Source organism: Tigriopus californicus, chromosome 7 (genome assembly GCF_007210705.1).
Source record: "Tigriopus californicus strain San Diego chromosome 7, Tcal_SD_v2.1, whole genome shotgun sequence".
Classification (NCBI taxonomy): Eukaryota; Metazoa; Arthropoda; class Copepoda; order Harpacticoida; family Harpacticidae; genus Tigriopus; species Tigriopus californicus.
In genome coordinates, this window is record NC_081446.1 from 3,818,743 (window position 1) to 3,837,815 (window position 19,073).

The window sequence follows — 19,073 nt, forward strand, 5'->3', positions numbered from 1 at the left end:
ATGCTTTTTATTTGGCAGAGAACTGTACCCCCACATGGCTGATCATATGTGTTAGGACGGGGTAATTGTGCGATAACTTATTTTAGGAAAGTCTAGCACAAAACATATGTATTTACCACGACAAATGTGTCATGTTTGGTAAGAGAAAACAATGCTTTATTGGCAAAATCAATGCCTTGCTTTGACACGGACTTTGATAACAACATTTTGGCGCTTTAAAACTGATTAGCAAGGGTCCGCATGGCATCCGTGTCCGAATTGTCCAAAGGTTCGAGAAAAGAAAACATAATGGCTCCGCCCTTCCTTCCAAAAATAAACTAGATTGTGAAGTCTTCCACATATGGGATCTGAAGGGGAAAATTGCCAATAATTATAGTTTGTGACCTATCACCATTACTTAGTATAATCAATGTTTGTTTGATGAAATTCACACCTCTTTTGATGAGCTTAGAAGCTAGATGTCAAAATCTGATTTGCCCACAATATCACAACCATGCCAAGCCCAAATTGATTAAAGCAATTACAAGCTTACAACCCCGCCTGGCTTAATATTCAAAACAATCACGTTGAGTGCAAAACTCAGTTACCATCATCTCTTATCCAGTTTCCACAATCACTGGCTGAACGGGCGGAATCAGAGGGGAGGAGCTCGAGGGAATATTTGTGTGGATTTATCAAGTCAGGTTAGAAATGAGATAAGTAGTCATGTTCAATAGACACTTTTCATCAGTGACCTAGAGCGCCATCTTGGGGAAGAACCTAGCGTAAGTGTAGCCTATTCCTTTGTTCAGCTGTTAACTTTTATCCACTAGAATCCCTGTCTTCAGAAATCCAAATACACGGTGATGTAGTTTGATCATGGGATGTGTACTAAAACGCTTCTTGTAATAAACAATTGGAGCAGAATGATTATCTACGTATTTTGGCTAAACTGATACAAAGGCTTGGTTTTCTTCACAACTTGGAGTTCAAATATTTGGTTTCGAATAGATTATGAGGGGGTGTTTTAGATCTGATTCATGACTCTTAACTTATTTCTTGGACATTTTTTTCATATCCAATTGTAGAATAGCCCTAGCTTCAAAGACTAACCGGATCTGCCAACCGTAATTCTGCGTTAAAAAGGACAATAATATTGGATATAAAGTCAGAATAACATGTTCATCTCAAATGGTGCATGTTTCAACTATCTATTCATTTCTCCTGTTAGATGGCTCTAGGTAGGGCCGATCAAACAAGTCCCTGGAAAAGTAATCTTGACGATAATCAGTGCAAGTACGTCCATTCTTGACGCTTTTCTCATTCGAACAAATTCAAGAGTTCCAACGGCAATGTCAAGTTGCACGATTGAATATAATCTCTTAGCAGAACTCGAAGTAGGAGATGAAGTGAATCAAGATGTTTCGGTTTGGTTCAGCGCTCTGAAAACGAGTGAAAGAAGAATATATCATGAAGGCCGCCCTCGGCCGGGCGATCTTCTTATGCACAAGGATCGAAGACACTTCAAACCCATGAAGCAATACAGGCAAAGGTAGGCGTGATTTCCGTCGGAATCAAAGTTCGAGGGTATTATATATATTGTTTTCTGATTAGGTGTGCATGCTTGATAAACGAAATCATTCGATTGGCAGGCTTGGTCAGTTTAAATCCTAACAAATTCAAGATAAAGAAAAGTGTAACAGTATTGAGGTTGAGCGTCAAATCATTAACCATACTATTTCTTAAACTCATATCAATACATTCTCCCATATACTCAAAATAATACGAAAGAGTAATGTGTGTTTATTATAAAAAAGTCAGGGCTTGAGCAACGGTATCGCTAACGGAACGGATTTTTAGTCCTTCCGTTTACGTTACTTTCATCGTGTTTAAGCGAAGTATAAAATTTATAAAGGTTTTCTTCCCGGTTTTTTTCCAAGCTCCGCATCAAATGCAGTGATTTATTTTACATTGGAGGGCTCAAATAGACGATCACGGAAGGCTGTAATTAGGGTTATCAATCTACATTTTTCTGTGACGCATGGCATCACTAGTTGCATGACGGAAAGCCCCAAAACGTAGCTCTGATTTTCCTCTTGTCAAACCAGTGGAATACTTGTCTTTTGATAACTTTTTTCAAACCATGAATACTTGTGAAAATGTTTCGTAAAAGGGAAAGAAATTAAAACCAAACAACCTTTAACCCTCGAACCCTTCTACCCGCGTGTATTCAAAATTTGTTTGACGTCGTACATAGTGTTGCATTCTCATGACGCTGACCGTAACTCCAAAACTAATTGATCAATGACCCAGAAGTAGACTGCACTTGAATTAGAAATGTCAACGTGTTAAGAGCCTCATTGTAGAGTATCGTGGCCTAAAACGGTTTTTCTGCTGTGCTAGGCCATCTTTTAATGCAAAACCAACGGTAAAGGTAACGCGTTATTTTTTTCGGTAACGATTTAAGCCTTGTAGAAAGTAGACGTCATCTTGTAGATATCCCAACAAAGAAACCTTTTAGGCGTGTAGGACAGTTCAACAGTAATCTGTTGCTTTTTTGATTTTTAGCTTAACTTATCTCGATCCATTTACATAAGTGAAACCTTTTTGGTTGAGTTTGTTTAGATCTTGAAGATGGTGTAGAGCAGGTGCAGTGTTTAAGTTTAAGAAATTCCTTTTTTGCATTTTGGCACATAATGGCCTATTATTAGGCTAAAGGAATATTTTATGGCCTCGACATTTTGGTTCAAGTTATTTATCACTAGCCTTACCTAGCATCGAAAAACTCAAGATTTACCTAACATGCATTGAGGCTTTATGTAAATTTCCTGAGGTCAAAACTGAGTTGCTTACATATTTGTAGTTTTGTTTCACGAAAAATAGATCCTTGGAAAAAAATGAATTTAGTCGGCCCAATGCCAGCTAAACATTTTTCCATAGCAACCTATGGATATACTTATAGTATGCGTGTTTAGGCAATTAGGCATGGTTAGTGCACATGCCGCATGGTAAAATACGAGGTTTGAACTGTAGCAATGGTTAATAAACGCTTATATCAAAGGTAAAAGCAGATAAAATATGTAGTACTAACAATGACTTAAAAGGAAATCCCTTATACGCTTCGTGGCAATAGATTCAGTCACGCAAAATTTTAAGAACCAAGCAAATGTTCCTTAAAAAGAAATGCTAAGATCAAAATAATTGTGCGCTTTATCAAAGAATGTTATTTGCCGGTCGCTGAGGAATATTTTTGCCAATTTTTGTATCGTAGATGTCAAATTCTATATCATTGCATTAAATGAAGTTCAAGTAATGCAAGATGATCAATGCCCTCGCTATCGGTTGTTATTGTTTGATTTTGCCCAACAAAATAGCCATGACTGAAGATAACAGGATCATGATTATCTTTCGCTTTCTTTACTTTTCTTGCTTGCCTTTTAAATAATTGCTTTTGGAATGCTAGATCTTTTTGAGTGACAACAAGATTTGGTCTCCTCACCTAAAGTTTAGAGAAGGGCCAACAAGCGCAAGCATTCATTCAAATTTCGGTATTGCTAACAACTTAAAAGAACGATTTTCTTCCAGATTACCTCGAAGTCCGGACGAGGAGTTTCCCTTCGAAATCTCCTGCGTGTTATTTATATCTCCCGAGTCATCGGCCGATCGAGGTGTCGCCATCAAGAAAGAATCTGGGGGCGTTTTCTGGCGCCAATTCACATGCTTCTGCGATTCATGGGATTCGGGTCATGGAGATAGCAAGGATCCCTTTCTTGTCATGATTTTTGGCAGACGACAAGTGGAATTGGTCAACACCCAAGCTGATCCCTCGTGCATGTTGCTTTAAATTCCTTTGTAGTATGTCTCAAATAACGCTTTTTTGAATTGGCCAACACAAACGCATCATACTTAGGATCACTTATATTGTTGAGATGCATGATAATGAATTTGAAGGATTTGAGGATATGGGAGAGCTCTCGTATTGGGAGAGGTTAGAAAGGTTGGGACTGTACAGTGTTCAGAGAAGGTACGAAAGGTATCTGATATTGTACGTTTTTAAAAGCATTCATGAGCTTTGTTCCAACCCAGGATTTAGGGTCAATTGTAGTGACCGTAGAGGCTTAACGTGCGTTTTGAGAGCACCTTCAAGCCCTCGAGAATCCAGGCTAGTTAAAACAATGAAGTCCACCTCTCTTCTTTCTCGGGCTCCTTCATTGTTCAATTTGCTACCGGGGCATTCCACGTCAAGTGGGTTCACCCTCACGGCAATTTGTCTCAGAATCTCATAATATTTCACACGGTCAATGCCTAGGTGAAAGTAGATCCGCATCAAAAATTTCAGTCTCATGGGATCAATATGGCCTATTTTAGGGCCATGTCCATTTTGAGTCAAACCNTCTCGTCTTGAACTGCTGGGATTCCAATTCCGGTAGCGGTAAGGAAGTCCGAAAAAAAAGAATTGTTAATATGTTAATATCATAATATCAAAGAGACCAGAGGCGAGGCTTTTTAATTGTGCGTACCTCTGAGTTAAGGCTTGGGCGTTACCCAGAATGAGCATCCATTCAGCACGTTCCCCAGTGTATTTTCATGCTGGTTAACGTCCAAGCTTATGACTCCGAGGCAAGAGGTTTAAAAAAAAGTGCTTTAGAACGAGTAATAAGTTTGCGGATGTAAATACGGTCTTTTCACTTTTGTATACTACTTATCATGTGAGGAACTGATTTATAAGGAATACATACATGTTTGATAACAGCCCTGACCAGGCCTATAACTTCGATTGAGCTTCGCACCCAGAATGCTCCTATCAAGGCAGTCAAAGGCACAGGAAAGGTCCAAAAGACCTCGCCAAACCTGCCATAATGGGTTTGATCCATCTGTGGTAAAATGCTCCGTAACAAAATGATAACCAAGCTCCTTCAGCAAACAGTTTTTTGAATGGTGATATCAATCGGTACAACTTTGGTACAAATATGTCACATCCTACTAGGCGGATCAAAAAAGTATTTGATTATTCTGATTATAGAAAGGTTAGGGGAGCTTGATCTCATTTCAATGCTGAAAAATGAATCGTCCATAGATGTAGCCTTAGACAAAATGATTCTAGTGTTTAAGGACGTCTGTTCCACTCTAGCAATATCTGAATGTGTTGAGCAAGGCGGGGCACATTCTAAAATTCCGAAGTATAGGAAGAATTTGTTCAAAAAGAGTTGCAAACTAGCAAAAAGGCTCCAGAGCAATTTGAATCCAGTAGTTGTGGCTGGCCTTCAAAGAAAGTTGGATGGCCTCCATTGAGACAGATCAGTTGAACATGGAAAGTAGAATTGTTTAAGAGGTGAGGTCGAATCCGAGGCGCTTTTCTCTTACGCAAACTCTAAGAGAAAGATCAAACACCCTGTAGGGCCTTTAAGGTCGATGGGAAAGCCATAGACGATGTAGAGAGTATGGCCAACATACTTGGAGATCAGTTCTCTAGTGTGTTTTCAACTCCACTGAGTTTAAAAGCAACAGACAATTGCTCTATTGATGAGTTTGTTGGGACTGGCAAGGCTTGTCAAGCTGAGCCTTTAGATGATCTCGTAGTCACAGATCAGGATGCTTTAGAGGCCATCAGGGACTTGAGACTCTCGAGCTCCCCTGGCCCTGATGGAGTGACATCTCAGTTTCTGATGAGATGCTCACAGGTTCTTGCTCCTGTTTTCTCGTACTTGATGCGTTGCATCTTGGACCAGGGCAAGTTCCCCTCTTCTCTGAAGGTAGCTCATGTTGTTCCAATTTTCAAAGGGGGAGATAAGTCACTCCCCAGTAACTACAGGCCAATTTCTCTCACTTCGAATATTGCGAAGGTGTTTGAGAAGATCATGAAGTTCAAACTTGTTGAATTTCTTGATATACATGAAGTCCTTCCTCCTAGCCAGCATGGGTTCCGAGCACATTTTAGCACGGTTACCCAACTGATTGAGCATATAGAGCAGGTTATTGAGGGACTGGAGAGCCATGAATCAGTCGATGTAGTTTATCTCGACTTTGCCAAGGCCTTTGACAAGGTAGATCATGGCCTTTTAGTTAACAGGCTCCATGAGATTGGGATCCAAGGCAAGGTTCTCAATTGGCTAAGAAGTTTCATTTGTGGTAGGAAACAATTAGTTAAGGTTGAGGGATCCCTTAGTGACATACATGATGTCAAGTCGGGTGTCCCTCAGGGCTCCATTTTGGGTCCTCTCCTTTTCATTATCTTCATTGCTCCGCTTCAGAAGCTTGGTAGTAGTAATGTCAGTATCTCTTCCTATGCTGATGATACAAAATTGGTAGTTGGTAGGAATGGTCAGAATTCCGGTTGTCTGGTAGAGGTGCTAGACCAAATCTACTCCTGGGTTGCTGCGAGTAACATGGCACTGAATGGAATGAAATTCCGCTCAATGACCTTTGGGTCGACGCCATTAGACACTCCACTATTAGATGATGAAGGTAAGGACATTGAGCAGGTCTCATCCATGAAGGATTTAGGTGTAGTCCTCCAAGATAATGGAAAGTTCGATGAGCATATCCAATTGAAAGTTGGTAAGGCTTTTCAAACATGTGGTTGGATATATCGCACGTTTAAGTCCAGAGATAGTGTCACGATGCTAACTCTGTACAAGTCGATTGTTCAGCCGCATCTTGAATATGCCTCTCCCATTTGGGCTCCAATTAGTTCAGCAGGTTTGCAAAAGCTCGAGCAGGTCCAAAGATGTTTTACTAGGAACATTGAGGATATGAGAGAGCTCTCGTATTGCGGAAGGTTAGAAAGGTTGGGATTGTACAATATTCACACAACTTCAAGTGCTTTTTGCGCCTACTGTTGCTTTGGTCTTTGAACACACTGCCATAAAATAGACGGTAAAAAAGATTGGATGCGTTCTTTCTTAGTTATTCGTTGTATGACTTTGGTCTCTTTTCATCAAATATTTTAATAACACACCCCTTAAACGATTATAATCAGTAGGGGCCCTTATTTCCAACATCAGACAGCCCAAATGAAATGGGAAAGACCCACGGTAGATTGCCAAATAAACTATCCGTGACATTCCATAATCGCAAGTTTCTTGCAGGCCATTGTGTAACTTGGTCACTAATTATGCTTAAGATTTTATAGAATTAGCCAAAACCAACTAAACCTCATTATAATGCAATGAAGAGGAATCGGCCGCCCAATCGGCCCTACATTTGGTGGAGGCTAGCTCACAAAGCACCCTCTGAAGTGTAAGATGTAAACCATATTTCGCGTTGTGTAAGAAGTCTTTATGTTTGTATTACCTAATTAGTAATTTGTGTTCTTGTTTTTATGCGCCACTTTTTAATTGTGCCAAGATATAGTTTTGGTGCACTTTTCTTGGCTGATGTGCTGCTTCATTTATCCATGCGCCATGTCATTGCTAGCCCCCCTATGTGCCCTTTTCTCGATCGTGTTTTTGCATCGATCAGTGAGCCATTTCACGAGTTGGTGTGCCAGAAAATGACGTTATCGTGTTGCAGTTTGGCATCTGTAACATTGTGGACAATCTATTGCTTCCATATCTTGCCCAGGTCCTGGTGAAAACAAGCTTTTGCTTACCCAGAACCTGAGGAGTTACATGCTCATGAAATTGTTGATATACTAAGGTATTAATTAAAGATTAGATGCCGTCATTATCCAATTATGATCAAAGTGCTCCTAAAATCTATCTATCTATATTTTTAGCCATTGAATAAATTGTTTTACTAATAAATAAATCTCATCCAATCTGACTAAAATGATTATACCTGATTATATCAGCCTATTAATGAGCTTACCAGTTGTCCATATTAATAATGCATTTGTAAGTACGGTTCATGTTCTTATTCAATCTTCACGATACAATCAAACGATTCAGTCCTACTAGAATTCAATCTCGGGAATTCAAACCTTTGGTTTCAAAATGAATAACAAAAGCAGTCATGGTTGCTTAAAAACAAACAAACAAAAGCAGCCATGGTTGACCAAAATGAATAACAAAAGCAATCACCAGTGTTAACGCAACATGAAAAATTATTCAATAGAAATCAAACCATTTTGCAAATATCAATTACCTTGCATTGGATATCGAAGATCGTTGAAACCTTGCTCGAGTTTCAGAATCGATACAACGGTTATCCGAGGTGACTTACGAGTCCATCAAATGGGACCATGTTTTTTGGTATTTCGGCCTGATGATAAGTACCCATTGCTTTTAAAATGAAGATATTGTGAACTAATGTCGTAATAAATTTGCTAATAACAATAGGGTTCTAATCAGGTTTGAAAATGAATGGTGGAGCCGCGCTCCGACAATTTTATTAAAAGATCAGCTCAAGTTCTCCAAATCGGTCAACACCTTGCAAAGTTTTGACAAAACAGGTGATCTTTTTATGCGAATTCAACCGAACATTGTGTGCATATCCCGAGTTTGAGAACGTCAAAGTGGACATCACATTGAATATTGCCCCGATCGAGCAGGTTGGCCAGGTTTTTTTCAGCCAGCAATGCTAGCTCGTGCAAAATCGATGCTAAAAAATGCCAAATGGAATTCTAAAATGCTAGAACAATGCTACTTTTTGAAGAAAAGCATATTATTCATGGTGCTCATAAAGGATTTCAGATTCACAATTCAATTATATTTGGCCCTCTTTGACAGGGTATGTTCAGGCGAAATTTTGAAAATTATTCTTTAAGAAAAAAAGATGAAAAGCACAAAATCTAAAGAAAAACCTTGGAGTTGAAATGGATGGAGTTGTGTTTATGATATTCTCCTAATTTTGAACCCTGAGACTTCGAATGGGACACCAAGAAGTGAAGAGCTTTATTTGAGCAAAAGTGTATTTTCAGGATTTGAACAATGTTTTTTACACACAATTATAATTTTTTTCCATCGTGCAGCATACTTCAAAGCGGACATTAACAAGAGCTGCAATAAGTTTCTTTATCCATAGAGCTCACTTGTTGTCTATTGCTTCTATTTTGAATTTTTTTTGCTACTTTTGAATCTTGTGATTTGGTTACCTCAAATGTGTGGGGGAATACTTTTCAGAATTCAATGAACCTAACCAAAATATTTATGTTTATTTGAATATTACATTGAAATTAGCCCATACTTACATTTACTTAAGAATTAATAATTCGTCCTTATACACGCACTGACCATTTTGATCAATACCTTTGTTTGTGTTAGCCAACCCAAAATCTTTTTGTGTGCCAAAAGTCTGGTTACAAACAGAAATTTGGCTAAAACTCCCTTTGAATTGCGAAGCAATTAGTATAAATCATTTTGATTGCTTAATGTAAAGTGAACATTCCAATGGAAATCACTTTGTGGCTACAGCGTATCAATTTCAAGGAATGGGAAAGGGATCCAATGAAAGAACATTGCTAACATCGCCAAATGTAGTTCTCTTGTGAGATTTTTCATTTCCTTTTATTTTCTTCCCTTTTGGTCATTTTTTCATTGAAATAATGCTAGGAAAATGCTAAAATGCTAGACAAGATTTCACAATGCTTGGGGCATGCAAGTAATGCTAGTTTAATGCTAAAACCCAGACCAATCCTAATATTTAAAAATTCCAAGGCTAGTGGCCGTGAAATAATGCTAATTTTCTAAAATTAGCATCGAAAAACGCTACCTGGCCAGCCTGCGATTGAGAGCCCGTTTGAAGGGTGACCAGTTCGAGGGCTTTAGCCCGAGATCCGTTCTCAAACTCGGGATCTTCGCAATATCATTCGTTTTGATCACTCCCGTAATTGTCAATAACACACGACACGGCTTTCACGCTCAACATATATTGTGACTCCGAGTCACCCTCCTTAATATCAGCTAACTAGTTAATTCGATCCAAGGTTCTTATATGATTCGGTCAAACAACGATCAACAAGAAGAAAAGGTGAAATGGCGAGAAGTCGATAATTTGAGCGACAAGGAAGCCCTAAACTTGGACCACTAGCAATCTTCAGAGCCAGGTAAAATCAATGTCCAAATCCTATAATGACGACGGTTACACCTTCATAAAGAGGAGCTTTTCGTTTTCATATTTATTATGCCAATTCATTAGTGGATGAGCCGATTCATTGCCACGTCTTTTAGGGCCGGATGACTTTCGACCATAAAAGGGAAAAATCAAAACGGAGATAGCGCCGAAATTTGGATACATACACGTACAATGGTAACATCATTATAATCATTTAGTTGTTGAGTTTGGAACGTTTGATCCTCAGCTCAGGTGAACACAAATCATGTATTAGATTCAGATAGTGGTGACTATTAACGAACCTCAGATTTGTTTGTTTGAAACAACATTGTTGATTAGGTTAATGGAGATAAAATATATCACAACGGTTGTTAAAACCAGACTTATGCCGTCTTATTTACCGAATGAAGCCAGTTTTGCTATTGGTGAATATCGGCTGGGTCTTGGCTTGACCAATTGCAACGTCAAATCAAATGAATGATCATTTGTGTTGGTTTTTTTTATCAGGTATTTTGCTAATATGGGGATTCCAGAATATCGCAAAACGTTCATCTCACTTCCAAGTCAAAAAAAAAACGAATCTGATGGGATGTCACTCAAAGATTGCTAAAAAAGTGTACCCTCTCATTTCGCCTTGTCTGCAAAATCGAATAAAGCATGAATTCAAATTTGAAGAAATTGGTCATACTTGGTCAAAGAAAATTTATTTTCTTCAAATTTTGTTATTAAACGAACTCATAATTGTTTATTTCAACATATTTTCCAAATACCAAATTCCGTGATTGAGTTTAGTTTCCCTGTTATTGGTCACCTATCGTATTCTCGTTTGAGGTCAATTCCAGCACGTCAAGTCAAGTTTTGTTGTGTTCACTAAGTCAGCTGATGCTCCTGGCTTTGTTATGGTTTTGATCAGCCTCTATGATTACCCTGTTGCCGTTTTTGACCTCCATGATTGCCCTCTGATCAAATTTCGGCCTCTGATTGCCCTCTCATCTCTTCATATTTGCCCGTGTTGTCATAGTGAGCTGGCTTTTGATTGCTTTGTTGTCATTTCATTTTGAATTTTGCTCGGAAAAACACTTGCAGAGGTCAATTAGCAAATCAAAGAAATTCCTGGACTTTTGTTATGTAGTTGAGAGTGAGCAAAACGAATGATATTGGTCCATATTACGGGTTTGAGTAGCATTTTACCAGCCTTGGCCAGTGCTATCTCTAAATATAGTTGTAAACTGTACCAGTTATGTCGAACTCGTATTGTGATAAACTGGTTGTGAGGACATAAATAGTCGCATCATTATTTTTTAAAGGACTTCCTTACCACTTCTGGGAATGGAATTCCCAGCCGTTCAAGACAAAAAAACACATTGATTTCACTTAACTTTATATTCGTATGATATCTGAACCAACAATGAATTAGAGTTGAATATAAGAAAATGTATCAAGCAGGTCCGAATGATCCTCGGTAAAAGTCAACCATTAAAACTAGCACCGAGAAGTACCTTCTCGTACCAACTATACCCTATTTTTTCCTTAATTTGCATGTTTTGTGAAAGACCAAAAACAATTTGAGGCAAATGAGAGGTGTACAGTATTGTTGCTGCCTAGTTAGTTTTGTTTCGTAAAGCAAGGTATTGTGAAACATATGCTGAAAATAGAAGCAAAGAGTATTTGGAATGGAAAATCCTAATTCAACGTGCTTTTTGAACAACCTTAAGAAATCAAAGATCCCTTTTTTTGGAAAAGCTGGCAAACTTGATGGATTGCGTGAGTATCATGAATAGTCAAATATTTATAAATGCACTTGTCATGAACATTCCGCTCATGAAAAGTACGTTCACGACAAACCAGTTCTACAACCAAGATGGCCGAACATTTAATTTTCATTGTACAGGTCGAATATTGAAACAAGGTACAATGAATAAAAAATGCCCAACTTGGGAATGAACCAATATTTGGCATAAAGAACTTGAGGCCATATTACTTTCTTCTTGAATTACGTTCAAAGCCAAAGCACAAAATCAAAAAGTAAGGAAAACCGTTCATCTACAAATTGTCATCGCGATCAATATCCATCCCGTTCTGGTCCCAACATCTGGACTCCAGTTATTTCGAGAACACTTCCCAGAGAATCTAGGCCTTTCAACTTGATCGATCTTTGTCTACATTAGTAAGCGAGCGAGCAACGTTTCATTGTGCCGTTTTTACCTTCATGGCTGGACGATGGGAAGATGGTTGTGGAGTGCATTCATGGCCTGGCCTGAAAAGACCCCAGCCACATTTCTATTCAAGCACCGCAACCAACCAATCGAGACTCTACTCCGATTACGGCCCAGCTACTATTTTCAGATCGACTGGACCTTCACCTGATTCTCGAGGAGTGGACGTTGAAATCACTGCCACAAAAAGCCAGACAATTCCCACTCCAGAGCGCTCAGCGTGGTCACCAATTGAGAAACTCTTGAACAGTTCTCGGGCGGTGGGCCTCCAATGGACGGAACCATTGAAGAGCGGAGAGCTTTGGTTCGACGCGTACTGAATCTAGGCCTCATTTACCAGGAAACCACTGACCGAGAACAAGTCGAGAAGACATCCCTCTTGGAAGTAGCATTCTGTCTTCAGATTCCAACCAATAATCATGAACTCTTTGGGATGGAAGAGCCTTTTGATGGTGTGCACCTTGGTCTCCGTGGGTGAGTGTGCCACTGGTGCCGTTTCGTGTGGCAATTGTCGGGCCCCAAAATTTCAAGACCGGGAATTCTATCTCCCATTCTGCGCGGAAGATCAAGAGGGCAATCAAGTCACTCACAAGAATGTGTGTGATGCGATCTGCTCAGGGAAATTTACCAAAGGTAAACGTTTAATTTCTGGTTTTCGGTTAGTCCTACCGTGCAGTTAATGAATGGTGTGCTTTTTTTCTATTATAACTGCAGGCTCTTGCGATGGTTGTGAGACGGAGTGTACGGCCGTGTTCATGCCCGTGTGTTCTCTCGACCAAAGGCAATTGTTTGCGAATTCATGCCATGCCAAATGCTCAGGTCTGGGCGAGGAGGAATACAAGGATTGCGAGGGATTGAACATTGTCATTCCGGGCAAGACGAAGCTCCCGCCTAATAACCTTTTGCCCAAAAGGCTCCAGAACTCAATCCTGAAGAACACCCATGAATTGAACGAGGATGACCTCGACCAATCTGCTACGAACGAGGATCAAGACGTTTAAATTAATGGCAAATATTTGTTGTAACTCTCAATAAAAGGTCCCAAATATTGGGTAAACACGCGAGCTTGAACTTTTTCTTCGTCGTCTATTTACTCACCAGGATGATACGGAAAATGTTGAGTTACTCAAGCTCAGGAGTAGGGTTACGTAAAAGTTCGGGATGCAAAACCACTTGGGCTGCCAAGATTCTTTAAATAGTTAGCATAGGATCAAATTATGGCCAGACCCATTAGCGATGGCGACCAATTCAGTGCTGACTCTTGTGCAAATCTTAGCTATCGTGAGCGCCATCCTTGGCGAGTTAGTCATTGAAAAAGAATACACAGAAGGTTTCTACACGGGAGATGTGAACGAAAAAGGACAACGTCATGGGCAAGGAGTTCTTCGTTGGAAGAATGGAGACAAACACGCCGGAAGGTTTCAGGACAACTTGCCCAATGGACCAGGCACCTATTTCTTCAAAAATGGTAATAAGGTATACTCTCAGATCCAAAGGGACCTACCCCCTCAATCTCAAAGGTGTCATAGGTGATCGATTCATTGGGGAATACACGAATGGCCGAAGATCCAATGGAAATGGGACGCTTTTGTTTTCCAACGGGAATTCCTTCGAAGGTCGCTTTGAGAACGGAGTGCCCAACGGGCATGGGGTTTATCAGTGGAACGATGGATCCCAACACGACGGGGATCGATATGAAGGAGAACACAAAGACGGGATGAGACATGGCGTTGGTAGGTTGGGCGATTTGCAATCTTTTTTATTCGATTTTCTAATCATAAATTGCTTTTTGTATTTCTAACTTGATGTTTCAGTCGTAATCACATCGCTTTGCGAAAAAGATGTTTGCAATTGTCACCATTTGTGTTTTCGCCTTATATTATATTTCAAAATTCGAAAAAATCGTGTCTCTCAAATTTGCGACTTATCCGACCATTAAGTGAAAAGTTGCAAAATCATTCAGTAAAGATTACAAGTCGTTCCACATGGTTCCCGTCTTATTCGCTTGGTTTAAATTTGAGTTGAAGTGTTAAAAGCTACATATGTTTTCAGGCATCTACTATTGGGCCAATGGAAAACGATACGAAGGCGAATTTGCCAACGGAAAACGTGAGGGATTTGGAATCATGTACACTGAGAATGGAGACAACTATGACGGCCAGTGGAAGAAAGGGCAGCCTTTTGGTGAAGGAAAATTAACGGTGGGAAGCATGACGGTCGAAGTAAATTGGGTCAATGGGAAACCAGTGCCGAAACCCAAAGCTGTGTAAGACATGAAAACAATTTCATCATTGCTCTTACCGACCGGACAGCAAATATACTGTATTGTACTTAACAATTAGTCAGATCATTAAATACACCTATCGTTTTATGTGCTCGCCAACCACACATGATCATGTCCATGGAATGAAACTTAAAATGATTGGACCACGATTGCCATATAAGAGACCAAAACGCCGTAATAGGAGATCAGAAATCTTTTGGAGAACGACACATAGGATCCGGCTTTGACGGCCACTTCATCCGCTACACCACAAAAGGCCTCGACCTCGAAGGCTGCATCTGGTCTCAAAAAATGTTGCTGATATTGGATGCGGAGGTCCCGAAGCAAGATGTATTTGGCCTCTACTCCCACGTCTGCAAAAATAATCTAAACGTAGAGATCGAACTAGATATGGTTCCAATGGGTTGAAACCCAGATCGTTCCCAAATAATTCTAGTGGATCAACCCCACAAACAGAGGCTGTCCCTTAAGTGCCAAGGATATCTACACCCACAACCCATCCATACCATTAGCTTTGCTGATTGTCGTTCAAGGTGCTGAGGTCAGTTATCACATCATCCATTTTTGAATTCTGATAGGCAAAGACATGTCCAGTATCAGATTGGTTCTCCACCTGTAAGGCTTGCCTTGAAAATGGCCAAGGAGGAGAATCGAACAAAAGACACCTCTCATGTTATGACACTGATCCAACCACGCCCCCAATTGCAAGATATAAAGAAATTAAGGGCCACATTTACAGATTTCAGAAGATTGGCGTGATGATATTGAATCAAGTTTCTTTTTTAATTTCAAGGGACTATTGAAATCCTAGTTACAAATGATAAATAATCAAATTTTGGCTTAATGAAAATTGACAACTCTCCAATATTTTGTCTTCTTGTAGATAAAACAAGACGCAATTTAAGGTCTGGAAATTTCAAGTCGTAATGAAAAGACGGTGAACCCCTTAAGAAAAGACCTGAAAATTGTGGCATTGTCATCAGGTGGCCAAACAATCAGGTGGTCATCATTCTTCTTTAGTTTGAAATTCGTTCATATATGATAATATGGCACTAGATTTTTCCGCATTCCCTCGCAATGAAACTTTAGATGGTTCAATATGATCAAGCAGATCATTAAGTTGAGAGAAACTTTTTCAGATGGCATTACAAATGGCCTTTTAGTTCTTTCCTCCCTGTTGTTTTTAGGTTTGAAAAAAGCGAGATAAGCTCGAAACTGTTTTACAAGGATTATTGCAGGAGTGATAGAGCTCTCGCTTTGGGAGTTGGAACTTAAAGCAGAGGCTTACAGTGCGTTTTGAGAACACCGTCAAGCCCTCGAGAATCCACACCGTTGTCAGGTTCTCTCATTGAACTACTTAATTCCCCCTAGTACCTAAAAGGACAACGTAGGCTCTGATCCTGTAGGCTGTAGCAATTTCAAGCCAGATTTTTAACCAAAATTCCAAATCAACTCAACATATATTCAATATATCAATCTGATACGTTGGGTGATCAGATATTAAATGAATATAAAGTTAAATAAGGATTATAGATTTTTCTTCTCAAATTGACAAGGATTACATTCTTAGTAACCCTGATTAAGCCAACAAAACACTGTTTTGAAAAAGTGTTACCTTGGACTTTCCCAAAGTTGTACAATCCAATGAACGATCGAAATAGAAACTGAGTTCCAATGTTGAGCAATGCAAGCAATTCCAATAAATTGGTTATTTCATCCCGGATGATGCTGAAGAAAAGAGCCACCACCATGACAAAGATTTGAACCGGGAATGCCAAGAGAATGTCATCAAAGGTATTGTTGAAGCCGTCAAGACTTTGTTGCAACTCCAAATGTTTTCGGAGGAGATTTTGTAGGCGATGACAAGAAATTATGTTCAATGGCATTGCCAGGGTTGTTCTTCTGAAATCAAAATGTGAACCAGACATTAAGGCTCATTTGACAAAAACATTATCATCGTTACCTCGTCATTGGATCGATTTCGTCCGAAATTGTGAGCGAAATTCCATTCCGCTTCTGAAGTACCTTCTCTTCAGGGACACCCAACGAAATCAAAATTTTATTGATTTCTTCAAAGTGCCTGAAGTATCCAATTGACAGGAAAATAAGTAGGATATCGCAAAAGAAGGCCCCCATGACGCAAACCAAGGCCGAATAGCAATGAATTACGTTTGATATCCCTCTCCAAGTCTGATTATATTCCGGATAGTAAAACTCTAGATGGCTGTGAATATAAATCTCTCCAGTAAAGAGGCAAATGTGACAACTTACCAACACGAAAGGAATCAACCCAAAGGCCAGAAATGCGCCAATAAAATATCGCCTCTTATCCTGGGGAAAAGAATGATGTGTCTCACTCTCGATTCAAGTCAACCAGTCATAATTTTACCTTTTTCCACTTCGTGTTGGCCAGACTCTGTCGTCCTAAAAGCGCGAAAGTAGCATTCAAATAAGTCACAATCTTCTCATGTCGAAGAATGAAGACCCATTGAATGGAACAAGCAATACCTGTTGCCCCGATCCAAGGTGAAGCACGCAAAGAAAACGCCACGCCTTTTCTGCCAACAAGAATAATACAATAGTTTTATATCCGTGATTTCAAGCTGGTCAATAACTTTACCTCGTTATGAGCAGAATTAAGGAACCTGAATAAAATAACAAGAATACTTGACACCAGGTGGCGACGATAAGGAAATAGATGGCTTGTCGCGACTTCCATCTCACTTTTCGTAAGTAGGAGCGATCACGGTCTACTTCAAAAGGAGTGAGTCCAACCAAGTTACTTAAATGGAACAAGCGCAAATCCCATGTGTCCATGACTCGAGCTCGATCAGACAGGACAGAGGATAGTGGCTGGTTTGGGGATAAGGATAATCCAACCACTTGATGTACGTTCCAGTTCATTGGCAGACATATGGAGACAAGGGGATAATTGCCGATTAATTAATTTGATTTTTCTATAATATGTTTTAAACGTGTGTGGACAGAATGAATGGTGCGAACACATCGACTGTTTGTCTAAAAGTGATAGAGTAATGAATGCAATGAGTATATCAATGCTTTTGAATAAACTATGGCATTGGCCCACGGAGCCAGAATTTGTCTAAACACCAACCTACAGACGCATCAACGCCAACGGAAGCAAATTAAACAATGAAGGAGCCTGAGAAAGAAGAGAGAGATGGACTTCATTATTCTAACTAGTCTGGATTCACGAGGGCTTGAAGGTGCTCTCAAAACGCACGTTAAGCCCCTACGGTCATTAGAACTGATCCTAAATCCAGGGTTGGGACAATGCTCTTGAATGCGTTTGAAGACGTACGCTATCAAGTACCTTTCGTACCTCCTTTGAAAACTGTACAGTCCCAACCTTTCAAGCCTCTCCCAATGCAAGAGCAATTCATTCCCTCAATGTTCCCAGTGGTTTGGACCTGCTCCACCTTTTGCAAAAAATCTTAACGTATTCCCAAATGGGCGAAGCAAATTGACAATGTGGCTTGTGCAGAGTTAACATCGTGATACTATATCTGAACTTAAACGTGCGATATATTCAACCACAGGTTTGAACAGCCTTGCCAACTTTCATCCGGGCATGCTCATCACACTTTCTATCATTTTGGAGGACAACCTCTTAATCATGCATAGAGGAAACCTCGACAATACTTTTATCTCCATTACCTCCGAATGGAGGGTTCAGTGTCGTCAACTCAAAAGCCAGTGAGCAGAATTTCATTCTTTTCCAGGCTATATTACTCTCAACAACCCAAGAGAAGATTTGAATAAATGCATTACTAGAATCGCGGGTCTTTGTCCTTTCAGCAACCTAATTTTGCATCTTTTCAGTGGTTCCTTCACTCAGTCAAGGATCAACGGATTACGAACTGAAGATGCAGAGACTCTCGGCGAAAGCACTCATACCGGTTCGAGCCAAGTCAACAAGTTTATTTTGCAACCAGCATTGCGTTTCACAATTTGATGCTTAGGAGTGAATTTTCGAAACAATTGAATGATTCTTGTTGCCTGCGTCACCACAACAATACCAAATGTCGATTGTCTGTTACTCGTCAGCTGTAGCCGGATGTGGCTGCAATTTGGCATGAATTCCTTCAACTCGCACTTAATTTGCAAAGCAAGTCAGTGGCTTAACTGCTATCCGACGAAATAAAAATAATGGGCAACGCAACGCTCTAACAGAGGCCTGTATGTATTTCGTCCTTCTTACCTCAGCCAAGGACGCTATTTTGATATCTTCAGGGTCCATGCATCAGTATAAGGAGAGATACCAAGCTATTGAAGAGAAGCAATAAAAGTGGTGAAAAGAAAAGGACCTAGTATGAAGCCCTGTGGGACACCCAACTTGGCATCATGTACAATGTAATATGTCACTGAGGGATCCCTAATTGAATGTATCCTTAGATATATTCAAACGAGTTTTCCACATCCATAATGTGTCTTTTCTTTGGCGATATTTTGTTAAACTGTTGTTGGTAACTAATTATTGCCTAATTACAGTATTAGACACAGCGCTCCCAATCTTCACGTATTCGTAGTCTTTTGGTCAATTCACTTAAAAGTTTTAGTCTGATGGCTTTGTGGACTAT

General features: G+C 39.8%; 4 protein-coding genes across 8 annotated transcripts; 3 read left to right on the forward strand and 1 right to left on the reverse strand.

The window, feature by feature from the left end:
* Nucleotides 1-1,221: 1,221 nt before the first annotated feature.
* Nucleotides 1,222-3,884, forward strand: LOC131883568 (uncharacterized). Its single transcript, XM_059231068.1, has 2 exons — nucleotides 1,222-1,531; nucleotides 3,565-3,884. Exons 1-2 carry the CDS (start codon nucleotides 1,332-1,334, stop codon nucleotides 3,821-3,823), a joined length of 459 nt encoding a protein of 152 aa, XP_059087051.1. The 5' UTR covers nucleotides 1,222-1,331; the 3' UTR covers nucleotides 3,824-3,884.
* Nucleotides 3,885-12,318: 8,434 nt separating this feature from the next.
* LOC131883688 (uncharacterized) lies at nucleotides 12,319-13,252 on the forward strand. The gene is made up of 2 exons (XM_059231207.1): nucleotides 12,319-12,821; nucleotides 12,903-13,252. The coding sequence occupies exons 1-2, from the start codon at nucleotides 12,608-12,610 to the stop codon at nucleotides 13,187-13,189; spliced, it is 501 nt and encodes a 166-aa protein (XP_059087190.1). The 5' UTR covers nucleotides 12,319-12,607; the 3' UTR covers nucleotides 13,190-13,252.
* A 135-nt stretch (nucleotides 13,253-13,387) lies between these two features.
* On the forward strand, nucleotides 13,388-14,574 carry LOC131883687 (MORN repeat-containing protein 4-like). 2 transcript variants are annotated; one of them, XM_059231205.1, is made up of 3 exons: nucleotides 13,388-13,656; nucleotides 13,709-13,921; nucleotides 14,241-14,574. In XM_059231205.1, the coding sequence occupies exons 1-3, from the start codon at nucleotides 13,425-13,427 to the stop codon at nucleotides 14,456-14,458; spliced, it is 663 nt and encodes a 220-aa protein (XP_059087188.1). In that variant the 5' UTR covers nucleotides 13,388-13,424; the 3' UTR covers nucleotides 14,459-14,574. The 2 variants fall into 2 exon arrangements, with proteins under 2 accessions (XP_059087188.1, XP_059087189.1); XM_059231206.1 differs by having other exon boundaries at nucleotides 13,389-13,656; nucleotides 13,718-13,921.
* A 27-nt stretch (nucleotides 14,575-14,601) lies between these two features.
* On the reverse strand, nucleotides 14,602-19,044 carry LOC131883686 (uncharacterized). 4 transcript variants are annotated; one of them, XM_059231204.1, is made up of 6 exons: nucleotides 17,093-19,044; nucleotides 16,981-17,030; nucleotides 16,862-16,896; nucleotides 16,436-16,803; nucleotides 16,088-16,374; nucleotides 14,602-14,825 (listed from the first exon to the last, which is right to left on the reverse strand). In XM_059231204.1, exons 1-6 carry the CDS (start codon nucleotides 17,374-17,376, stop codon nucleotides 14,602-14,604), a joined length of 1,248 nt encoding a protein of 415 aa, XP_059087187.1. In that variant the 5' UTR covers nucleotides 17,377-19,044. The 4 variants fall into 4 exon arrangements, 2 of the variants coding, with proteins under 2 accessions (XP_059087187.1, XP_059087186.1); XR_009373636.1 differs by having other exon boundaries at nucleotides 14,681-14,825; nucleotides 16,436-16,552; nucleotides 16,744-16,803; nucleotides 16,862-17,030; XR_009373635.1 differs by having other exon boundaries at nucleotides 14,681-14,825; nucleotides 16,436-16,688; nucleotides 16,744-16,803; nucleotides 16,862-17,030.
* Between the last annotated feature and the right edge of the window lie 29 nt (nucleotides 19,045-19,073).